Here is a 12,498-nt window from a genome sequence, read left to right as displayed (position 1 = left end):
AAAAACTGTCCTAAATTCCTGTAACTTAAGGTTCACAGTGATTAAAGACTGATCTAGTGTTGTACGGGCACCCTGTATTTCAGTAGCCATGACTACAGTCGCAAGACGCTAGCTCCTCCTTGAAGCCAATTGCGCACTATCCAGGGCATGAGACAAACTCCTTGTACATTGTGCTTATATTGGTTTCACCTGACTCCCTTAAAGGTTTACATTAGTGGGAGGGTGTGGGTAGTTTTATGTAGGTAAATCATTTGTATAATGAGATTTATTTTTGTAAGGCAAAGGCCCCAGGTTTACTATATGTGATGTGCATTTGTTTTAATAAAGTGGCCATTTTTACACAAGCTCCGTGTCAGTGGTCTGTGATGCCCCACATATTCTCAAGAGGGGTCTTGGGGGGCAGCCGGCTAACAGGAGGAGTGCCCCAGGGCGGTTTTAGGGAATGGTTGCAGCCCGGCTGAGCTTGTTGGGCTTGCTTGGGCTTCATTTGGGCTCAAGGGGATGGCAGCTCTATAACGCCAGCCATTTTAGGTATCCAGTCAAGATTAATTTTTGGTACCCAGTGTCTGGCAGTTAGTTAGACAGGTTTTCCCCCTCCCACCCATCCCCTAGGTAAGGGGTTTGTAGGGTTTTAAATAAAGTCTTTTTTGACTCATATGGGCCTAGCATTGTGGAGACAGGTGTGAAGGGTATAAGGTTTATTTATGTTGTCGCTTGAAGCAGGGACAGTTGGCCGAGAAGTTGGCATTGGTTAGTCAAGTTTATTGTTGCTGACAACAGCAATCCAGGATGAAAGGGAATGGGTAGGCAAGTGTTCGCCTGGACGAGGCAGGAATTTTAAGGTTCACCAACCAGTTAACTTAGAGGTTAATGATTGCATGAAAACTGTAGGGCAGTTTGAAGGCCTCAAGTCAGGAACTTTAGACAAGGAGGAGGTTGAACACGGACAGGTTTTAGTTTGTGTGTGGGGGGGATTTAGGGGTGGGGGTAGCAGATATTTATATCAATTTTGACACCAAAATGAACGTGATCAGACACATATAACTGGAGTTATGGATTTGAGAAGAAAACATAACTCACAGCAATTCACAACTGCAGAACTTTTGCATTGTGGTCAATGGGAAAACGTGGTAGTGAGAATAGGTCACTTGCATGTCGAGTTGCATGGTAGCGATGGAGGGTAAAGGTGATGCATATTCCAGGACCAAGCCATGACAGTCAGTTCAATTTTACTTGGCCCATGGAGCACAGGTGCAATTGTCCGAGCTGTCCCTGGTGCTGAACAGCAGTCGCGGGAGAGCTGCTTTTACTGCTTAGCAGGTGCTACAGTGGAACAGGGCGCAAAGAGAAACAACGGGCTGCTGTTGATGTCATACGAATGTTGGATGGAGTTCTCTCTTGATATAGCATCGAGTGAAGGGGTCATTTTCAGGACTGATGACCAACAAGTCTTGGCATAGGTAAGCACAGCAGATGGATACTTCGAAGTCCGGAGGTTGAGGTGAACAGTGTAGCTGCCTTTATCTTCATGGAAGGCCAGCCTACAGTTCCCACAATGTAGATTGCAGGGGACTAGTGCCACTAGTTCAGGGGAGTTTGAGGTTGCTTCTGGCTCCCACAGTGGTCCCTTTGTCTGGGGAAACCAACCTTTATCCTAGGACGAGTCCTGTTGTTGTCGAATCCGGTCTCTTCTTTGTCCTCTTTGATGCAAGCTGGATCAAAATTGAGGTTTTGGTGTCAGGGGTAACCCTTAAAACTTAGAATTAGGGACCTTAGGGTTGTAGGTTCAAGTGGCAAATGGACTACAAGCCCCAGCAGCAAATCCACCCCTGAAATGACCACATCTGGGCATGTAAGTGACTTCTACCACTTTGAAAGAAAAATGGCAGAAGCCTTCCTTGGCTGTACAGACCGGGTAGCCCGCCCTAGAGGCATGGCTAGCCTTCTGGAGGTATATGCCTCCTGATCGACTACTTTTTCCACCTGCCTGAGTGCAAATGTTCAAGGCAACGAGGAAGGGATGTTTCCTCCTTTAGAAGGCAACCTGGTTGCATATCACAAGTGCTTGAATTTTTGATGCTCCCCGCCTTGATGTACCACTTCACTAGCCAGTCTGTCAGGGAGGGAGGTGTGAACTCTTTCCTATCCTGACCATTTTTTCTGACTCCTGGGAACATTAACACCACCTGGCAAGGGGTCAGACTCTTGTCCTGGTGGCAGCAAGTGCGGGCTGCCAGCCAGATAACATGAAAGGCTGGGGCAACCTCTAAGGTAGCCACCTGAGTGCATGCCATTTCGTCCTCCACACAAGATGCATGTCAGGGTTGAGGGGGCATGTTGTTTGACACCAAACATGGCACATTTAGGCAGTAACATAATGGAGCTGCAAATCTTCAGGTTTGCCTATGTGACATAAGCTTGTACCTACATGTTCACATCTTTAATATAATGCAACCTGCCTCCCAGGCTTAGGAAGCTTTCATTATGGGTGACTGAAACACATATTAAAAATAGTGCTAGGACCTTGCTGCACATGGTGAGGGCAAAGTCGAGTTTGAGCAACTTGTTCTGCTCCTGCAGTCTGAAATGGCAGGCCTGCTGTCAGTAGTTTGTTTGGGTCACTCAAGGTGGAACAAACAGTGCACCAGGCCCTGGTGACCGCTTTAACACTCACACCCTATGTACCACTGGTACTGTATAGTAAGGACTTAGAAAAGGGTTAAGGTCCTTTGCCAATTGATGGTATCAATTCACACATATCAGTTTTGGGTAAAGAGCATTGGCACTGGAGCCTGTTTACCAGGGTGCAGTGCACTGTTAAAGTTGAAAACCAACATCCAGCAGTCCAAATGGGGGAGAAAAGTGGGGGGCATCTGCAAAAAGACCTGTTTTTTTTCCAAAAACATGTAGGTCTTTTATTTCTTTTATACCTCCCACGTGCTCCCCCAACCCCCTCCACCTGCCATATCTCTCCTTACCTGTGTCTGCCGCCACTGTGGAAAGCAACAACAACACAATGAACAGCCACAATCAAGATAAAAATCAATGCAATATTTTCGGAGGCGTTGACAAGGTAGGCAGCAACAGCAACTGTGCAGAGACATTGAGGAAGCCATGCTGATTTACGGTCTTAAGTGCAGAAATAGTATGCTCTGGGGGGGGGGGGGGGTTCTGATCAATGTGATCTTTCAAACGAACTCCATGGGCAAATCCATTTTGCTTATGACAATGCAGAGTACATTGTTTTGTATAACAGGGAAACACAAAGTCAAGCTCTGAGGGGAGGACTTGTTTTATTTGTACCCAAGCAGGTTCATCTTCTTTATGACATTGCAAGTTGTGAAGGGCGCCTTTTTTTAAAACAATTTTACAGTGGTTCATCATAGCATCATACCCAATAATCCACTGTCTACAGTACCCAGTGATACCTAAGAAACTTTATACTTTACAGTTTTCTTTCAAAGCCTTGTGCCCTACATTAGCCAATTTGTTAAGGAGAGTCACCTTTGCATTGGTCCAAAGTAAGAGGCAAGAGGATGATAATCAACATATTGGACAAAGGTGGCGTTTGCTGGAAAGGACAAGGTGTCTAAATTCTTCAGTAAAAGATTGTGAAATTGAAGGAGACTCTAAATATACTTGAAAAATACCACTTCTGCTAGTTGGGGTATGCTGAATGAGAAACGAAGTGAAATTAACTCTCTTCATGAATGGGCATGGAAAAGAAGGAGGATGGTAAATCCACTAAAGCCAACCATTGGGCATTAGCAGGGGTGCAGGCGAGGATGATAGCACGGTTGGAGACCCAAGGAAACCTAAGTTAACCACTTCACTCATGGCCCTCAAATCTTGAACAAATCGGTACTTTAATGGTTTTTCTCACCTTTTTTATGTGGAGAATAACATTTTACAACTTCTAACAATTGGTACCAAAACACCTTATTGGATAAGGTCTGCAATGAGAGGTCAGATTCCAACTTCTGCTTCAGGCTTCAGAGGATATTGTGGAATTATTTTTATAGGATTTTTTAAATATCTTTACCTGATCAATAGAAAGACTGCATCCAACGCCATTCACCACTGTCGACCATAAGGTGGATGGCAATAGAGCAAACATTTCAGACAGATGTTTAGACATTTAACTGTCAGCATGACTTTGACATTTCTCATAATAGGGCAAGGGCTTTGTCTTTCTTGCTCTGGAGCGCATTGTATTAGACTCTGGTGTACAGAAAACAGTGCTGTTCAATTTACAAAAGATATCTAATCCAACATATTAGCAGGGTAGGTAGGGCTTGCTTGTCTGTGATCGGACCAAGAGTTAGAGACAGGTTGGTTTAGAAATGTAGTATTGAACGCATTGATTTCAAATACTTATTGCATCTATGGACATACCTGGGAGAGACAGTAAAGGGAATCCAGAGGTTTTTAAGGGAGATTGCCTTTCTCCAGCATCAATGAGGCAAATAGAATATTGTTCCTTTACCATGCAATCAACATAAAGACCTTTCTGATCTATGGGAATCAAAGTATTCAGTGTACAGTCAGCACCATTTGGGTTTTCCTAGTTTTCAGGTACAGAGTTTCTGAGACATGGTTAGATTCAATTTTGTGGGAATTAGAGCAATCCCTTTTGCAATGATGCAGCTGCCCACAGGCAAAACACTTACCGACCTCCTGTTCTCTGAGCCTTTCCAATGCCACTTCCATTTCCCATTCAAGCTTGCCCTTTTCCCTGTCCCTCTACTTGTTCACCTTGTTCAGGATCTCTTTTGTTCCTCCACTTAGTGCTCTGCTGCAAGATTTGCAGTTTTATATACCACTAGCTTACCTGTCGTGCGTTGCTGCGATCTCAGAAGAAAGGAAATTTAAGGAAACTTGTTATGATAACATTCAATTTACATTGTGTCATTTTTATTGAAACATTCATTTTATTATGGAAAACATTTTAAAGTGTTGTTTTAGTTCTGTATATTTATTTGAGTGCTTGTGGATACACTGTATTTTGTGTTTTTCCGTCTGGTGCGTACACGAATAAATCAGAAGGTTTTCCGACGCGTGAGCTGGCCACATACAGTTGTCCATGTGAGAAGCACGGATTCTCCAAATGTAGTCCACACACTTGCAGTGATTGTCCTCGTGCTTTGTTGATGGTCATTGCAAAAGCGAGTCGCACCGGAAACTGTAAACATTCAGTATTGGAAAGATTATGAGGGCCCTGGGGGGCCGATAGTTAACAAATGTTTCTTTTTTTTGCCAGAAATCTTCGCGGGAGTGTACTCAACAACTTTTAACACATTCTTTTAAAAAAAAATATATATATTACTTTTTTTGCCAGAAACCTTTGCGGGAGTGTACTCAACAACTTCCCAAAGTTTCATGCCGATCGGATGAATGGTGGAGTAATGCATAAAGGACAAACACACAGATATACATTCGTTTTTATATATATAGATAACGTAGAGTCTACAGATCCAAGTTTGCACTTCTCCCTGATGGGATTGGGCAGTGCCCTCAAGCCGAAATATGAGCTGAGAGTCATCAGTGTAGATGTCAAATTTACAACCATGACTAGCCAAGGCTAAGATCACTGGGCAGATGTAAACATTAAACAGCAAAGCAGATAATGTTGAGCCCTTGTGGACCCCACAGATGACCCGGGTCATAGAAGCAGAAAATGGGACAAGCTTCACGTCCTGTGTGCGGCCTCCTAGAAAGGAGGATGTTCAACTTAGAGTCGGCCTGATAGACTAGCCTCTTTCAGACGATTTAGCACAATTGTGTGATCGACAGTATCGAAGATGCACAATAAATTTGGTACACTATTTAGCACAAACACTTTGGTACACCTTTCAAAACATCACATTTAAAGAAGTATATCATCAAATAGTAAGCATGATTAGATTTCAGCTTAAGTTAGTTTGGTATTCTTACACTGCTGGGCCAGATTATCAGGTCCAGCACTGGGCCATGCTCAACAACAGATTGTGAGAAGACCTTGGGACAGAGATTCCGGGGGATACAATAGAAAGCGGACTTATCAAATGTTGACGTATGTCGTTTGTCTATGCCACCTTCAAAACGAGGCCACGCTTACTTCAGGCAGTCAAGGTGAAATGTGCTATGTACAACACTGAAGTGCAAAATGGGGTTTTATTTAAGATGCATGTCAATGTGCAATAATGCAAGGGCTTTGGTAGAAATGTATGGGGGTGTAAGAACGGTTTCTCAGTGTCCTGAAATTCATGACAATAATTACACATTTCAGATAACGATAGTCCAATCAGGTGATGGAGTCCATTAGTCCAAGTTATTAGTTTGAAACACATTTCTGGAGAGCTTCTAAATGCAGAAAGCCGAAGGTGACGGGCACAGTCTAAAATGTACCTGTCAGTATGTAAGATCCCACACTGGTATGAATCTATCATTAGAATGCAAAATCCATTATCCGACGGTTATACCTGCTAATTTACTTTCTATATTTCCCTTTCAAGACAGAATCTTCACATTTAGTAAGGGTTTCGGTTGCAATATTTTTTATGTTTTCTACTATTGTAAATGTGTTTTCTGATTCTACTGTGCCTCTTGCACTCTATGCTGTGCTGTTTAGGTGCCATGACACTGAGGCTATAATCAGGCTTCTAACCTTGGGACTGGAGAGTTCACTGTTGTACTTTAAATAAGGAATGTGTTATCTTCAGCCTCCTTTGTATACTCTTAACAAAGAACATACTAGCTCATCTGTTTATCCCATCACAACACAAATCATTTTATAAGACCTTGTACCTCTTTCTAAAAAGCACGTTAAAACACTGTACACGGAGTATAACAGTGGGCTAACAAATTGTTTTATGTCCCAAAAAGAACAGGTGCATAACATGCCTGGGGCGTATCTCTGGGCATGCATGGACACACCTGTCCTAGGTAAACACATTGACACATGCTCTGTGCGCCAAAATGTAGAAACCGTGTGGGCCTGCTTAGCACCTGTGGTCTGGGTAGATAAGAGAGCATATGAGTAAACATGGTGAGATAAAGTCCTCACTTTCTTCAACATGAAGGGCGCACTCCTTGCTTTACAATGATTTCATCCGACAGCTGAGTGGCAGGGGATGTGGTTAATATATATGTTTATTTTTGGAAGTGTAATTAATGTCTGGTTCCTCTCAGAACATTATACTAATGTAAACAGAGCACCACCCTATAATAACTGCCTCATGTTTGGGAAATCACGCTATTTAGCATGCACGCTTTCAAGGGAAGAAAATGAGCCTGGTACTCATGAAGCTGGGTCTGGTGGCTCAGTGGACTAATGCATACACGCCAGGGAACTGTGTTTGACCTCATGGTTACAGGTTCAAATCAAAAAAACAGTCCACTCAACCTTTCATCTCTCTGATGTCAATACCATTTAGTTGGGTAACTATAATAATCTGTTATTCTGCGACAAGGTCCCCCTTTGGGGGTGAACGTGCGCTTACAAATACACGTTATGAATCCCACAATTTTGTGTAAATGCCATACATTTCTAGGGCTCTGTTTGCTCATTTTTAGGATTTAGCTGTAGACGGGTTTAGTTATCTGCTGCAAGCGTTAATGTGATCAAAACAGGGCCGACATTTCGCAGACAGTTACCTTGTGTCATTGACTTTACTTTTTGATTTTGGTGATGTGGTAAATTAGTTTCATGCTGCACACACAGCCAGACCAGACCTGTCAGCAGCAGGAGCAGCATCTCCAAGCCTGGCATGGGCTTCATGCCAGAGGCTTTCAACCCCCCTAGCAGCATTCACCCAGCCTCTCTCCTGCTCTAGGTGGCTGTCTCCCTGTAACCTTCTGCAGACCTCTTTACACAAGGCAAGCCAGACCCGTTAATCTGGCCAAAGTATATTTGTGTGCCAGCTCTGGTTATGGTTATTAGGGAGAAGAACTATTGCAGTATTCTATTTAAGTCCAAGTTCCTAGTCCCAAAGAGAAACTCTCTTACAGACAAATTACTGTTTTGATCTGCATCTTAATTTTTGGGGTCCAATGGAAACAGCCTTCCTCCAGCCAAGATTCAATGACAACCCTGCCGTTTCTCTCAATTTATTATGTTTTTCTCCATTTACCAGTATTTCTGTTTTTATACATAGTAAATACTTATCAGAAAACACACTTTACCTTCACATGAGCTTTACAGTTGTGCACTTTTTACAGTAGAAAAGGTCTAGTCTAAGAACTTTTTACAGCAATTCGGTCTTTTGTATTTCATGTGCCTTGAAAATGAAACACAGTATAACAATGTGATCTCTGATTAGCTGATCAATAAACTCCACATATTCGTAAAATGCAGTAAGTACATACAGAGCTGTAACACACAACGAAACCACCTCTGTGCATGTAGATATGGAGGTCTGTACCTGGTTTACATTTCAATATGAGAATTCACATGAAATTTACCATCAAGTATTTTATGTGATACAGCCTACATGAAGGGGTCACTGATTCATTAGCTGTCTGTATTGATCGCTAATACGATCAAAAATCGGGAAAGGCGATTTTACGGATACATCTACTGTGCTACTGACTTTTCATTAGGGCTTTGGTGATGTAGAAAAGTAGGAAGCAAACACCGGCACAAATTAAGGACCGACTTCATAGTCACATGTCATGAATCCATGTATGGCTGTGCACTTCAGGCTTTGGAATACATCCAAAATGGAAAGAGTAAAACGACTTGCTTGCTCATGTTATTGTCTCCCTTTACTGAAGTGGCTCTTCAGGCACTTTAACGTGGGTTTATAGCGCTCCACCATGTTGAAAGCGCTACTCAAAGAATACCCTAATCTTCTGAAGCACTATTAATCAATCTAGTTGTAGAGGGTTACCAAACGCTGCAGCAAGATCTCCCACATCCTGAGACTGCCCACCATGTGACATCTTTCCCTAGCATGAGGAGTTGTCACTTTTACCAAAGATAATGTAATGCGAATTTCACAGACAAAGAATTCACATCCTTTAGAGGAGTCTCAACAAAGGTTCTTTTGGATTTTTTAGAGAGGGTATTTTGTGTGGGGCTTCGAGTAGAGTTTCTTGCAAAGGACATACACAAGTGGTAGGAATAGTATTTGTCATTTCAAAACATATTGTAGAGTTTTCAAGAGGGTGGATTTATTTATCAATTAACGCTGCCAAACAAGGGTTAGCTTAACTTTAAGAAACAACTGCAGGACTTCACTATTCAGAGTCCAATTATGAGCTGAACCAAGCAGTATCCCTTGGTGGGCACTGTGATGCTCAATTTTAATAGGGCGGGTGTTACCGCACCTGAGTTTGCAAGTACTGGAACACTGGGACCAGTTTCACCGGCTGCAAAATCTATTACTTAGATCTAATTTCTGAATGGTTTTCCCCAACTATCCCAGGATTCCAGCCAATGATGACGTGGAATGTTAAGGCGTTGACTTGCTAACGACAGATGAATTCTAAAGAAGGTCGCTTCTGGGCTCTCTGACAACTCAGAGGTATTTTGTTCTTTGCTGAGGCCAACATCATCAAACCCCTGTTAAGGAAAATCTCTTGGTAAAGCCTTACCAATTGAGCTGCATTGGGCTTTAAACATTCCAGCCTAATGAGATAAATAGGCATATTTCCATTGCTTATAATGTGTATAATACATTATCCTTTCATAATCGCAAGGCCACAACCTGTCCTCTTTGATTGCCATCGCTAAACCTGAAGCTACCTTGAACAAACGTTTCATAGCCATATTATTTGTTAAATGTGGCATTCCTATGACCACCAGTCCAGTTACTGTGACCTAAAAAGTGGCGATGACACCCAGATTTATGAGAATGAACATTCAAGAGATCAGATTCATTTTAGACAGCATTCATGTTCAGTGTCTCTCAAAATGCATATTTACTTGACCCCGAAAAACCTACAGCGAACTATATTTGACGGCTGTAATAACTAATAACTCAATTTTCAAACACATTCATAACCCAATCAGATGCTCTTGGCTTGCCCGTGCACGGTGCTTGGAGGGGGCCCACTAAGCTTGTAGGCCCCTGCACCGTGGGGGCTGCGGGGGCTATTGTTACGCCACTGTAATCGCTAGTATGGTAAATACACTCTTGGCAAACTTGACTGCTAGAAGGGTCATCATGACTCTGTGGACTATTAAGTATTATTCTGTATTGTACACAAAGTACCAAACTGAGGGTACTCTTTGTGAAACAAAAAAAATGTTCTTGATGTGATGACAGCTTTCTTCATGGGTGTCAAGCAACTGTCAGTCTTTTCCTGCCAGGGACTGTCTAGCCTCTCATGATGGCCCAAGGCATGAAAACATCAGTGGTGGAAGGTTCTATTACGTTGAGCTTCCACCACTCTGACCATCGGCTCGTGGACAAACTTTTTTGACAGAGGAGTCGTCTCAGGCTCTGCTGTGCTAATCATAGTGGTCCCACCAAAAAGGCCAGTGAATTTCGGGTTTGACAGAGTTAAGGTTCTCACTGATCAATACCATTTCTCCTTCTGCACCAACTCCTAAAGGAGCCCCCAATGTCTCCTTCGACAGCAATGTTCCTCTTCTGATTTTGTCCAGTTGTAGGCTCTTGGCGACTCCACAGTCCTTATCCAGTGGACCAAAACAGCCAAGGCAAAAATGTTCATTCCAGCCTTCTCCCTTTCCATATCATGTTCCACTTGTGACTGTCTAGCTCCATCTGCGGTTCTGGCTGCTATAAATCCCCTGGAGAATGACAAAGGAAGTGACCATCAACCTTCATTAAAAGGTTCCCGTTGGCTCCAGTCAACTTATCCTGGAAAACGACTGATGGAATACATGGCCTGTCGAGATCTTTAATTAATGTGTCAGCAGTTCATCACGTCAATGAAGGGATTATGTGCTCTGTTGAGTGCAGTACCACAATCCTCATTGATTCTTTGAGAAGTGTAGCTGGTGAAAGATTACTATGCCTTAAAGCATGTAAATCAAAAGAAATCGAGAAATTACATGAACTTTACATACAGGACCACAGTCGGACTAGGGGTAGGCAGAACTCACTGAGTTTCACTCTGCAGAATTCCACGGAGTTAGATAAATACTCGGTGTGATTCCACAGAGTTCTGCGAACAGCAAAACTTGATAAGTCGTGCTTCTCATGCTGATTTTTAGTGCCAGGCGATTGTCCCATGCTGTTCAATCAGCACGAACGGCATGATGTGACACGCCAGAGGGATGCCTCTTGAATAGATTTACTACCTCAGTTACATCTTTCTCATTGGAAGCGACAGCTTTCGCAACACAGGCAGTAGTGACCTGCCTTGAACGCCTGCTTTAAGAAAGCTCGCTGCGAGTCAGTCTAGTGTTTGATTTTCTCACTCACCAACTTAACATTGGCTAGCCGTTTGTGAGAAAAAACCTCTACCATGCAGCTGTTGGTGTAGTTTCACCAGACCTCCGCGCTTCAAGCGGAGAGCGGAGTGGGCAAAGCTCTGCAAAATCAATAAATAAAGTAAACACAGGAGGAGTGCAGTTTATCACCCACTCCTAAGTAGGACCTCGGGAACCAGCAGCTTTGTGCTTCTGATAGTAATGTATCTATTTGAACATTTTTATCCAAATCGTTTACCTGCTTTAAAGCCTTTGCTATTAGAGTTTACTTGAATAATTACTAGACCCTTTACACTGAACATCTTGCTGAATGAGCTTAACCCCTCCCCTGCTGATGACGGAACCGCTCCGTCATCAGCCGCGGTCACGCTGAGCTGATGACGGAGCGGTTCCGTCATGGCCCGGCCGCCGCGACTGCGCGGCGCTGATTTCGCACCTGTGCGGCGCTTTCTATTGAGCGGGCGGGGCCGTGACGGAACTGCTCCGTCATGAGCACAGCGCAACCGACGCTGGTGATGGAGCGGTTCCGTCACCAGCATGCGCCCGCCTCTCGGCCGCCCTCCCCCCTAAGCACTGCGGCGGAATAGCCGCCGCAGTGAAGGGGTTAAGTGGCAATCTGGTAAGCTCACAAGCTCTTCTCTGTGGAGCAATGTTGAAACACTGGCTAGCAAGAAAATGAAGAGCAACTTACCTCTTGGGCAAATATTGGAAGTGGAGACATTCTTCTGGTCAACTGGATTGCTGACCAGGCAAAAGTATTCGGAGTCCGATAGGTTTGCACTTAGTGACAACTGGAGCTTTTGTCCCGCAGAGATGTTCTGGTACTTTGTTGAGTCTTTTGCATCTCTCTTTATCCAGGTCAAATTAAAATCATTTTCAATGGAGACCCAACAGATCAGAGTGACGTTGCATCCATCAGGGGTGGTACTCAGTGATTCCTTTTCTATATGTGGGACGGGAACAGGATCTGTGGTAAAATACATATAGAAATAAGACTCTTGTAGTTCCATCATTTTACAGTACTCTTCTTATACATAATCCACATACTTATCTGCCTGTTGTCTATTGCTACAGATGGCATTTGTAAAATTTTTGTTTTAGTCCAAAACACAAAT

At 43.3% G+C, this 12,498-nt stretch overlaps 1 protein-coding gene across 3 annotated transcripts in view; it reads right to left on the bottom strand.

The window, feature by feature from the left end:
* Positions 1–12,498, bottom strand: part of LOC147677686 (SLAM family member 9-like) — a 479,844-nt gene that overhangs the window by 275,144 nt on the left and 192,202 nt on the right. For all 3 annotated transcript variants that reach the window (XM_086945330.1, XM_086945331.1, XM_086945332.1), the window contains exon 3: positions 12,075–12,350. In XM_086945330.1, the coding sequence (XP_086801456.1) occupies positions 12,075–12,350 (276 nt within the window). The remainder of the gene's footprint in view (positions 1–12,074; positions 12,351–12,498) is intronic.

Source organism: Lissotriton vulgaris, chromosome 12 (genome assembly GCF_964263255.1).
Source record: "Lissotriton vulgaris chromosome 12, aLisVul1.2, whole genome shotgun sequence".
Lineage (NCBI taxonomy): Eukaryota > Metazoa > Chordata > Amphibia > Caudata > Salamandridae > Lissotriton > Lissotriton vulgaris.
Note: the sequence above shows the minus strand (reverse complement) of the source record. Positions and strands in the feature narration are given on the sequence as shown.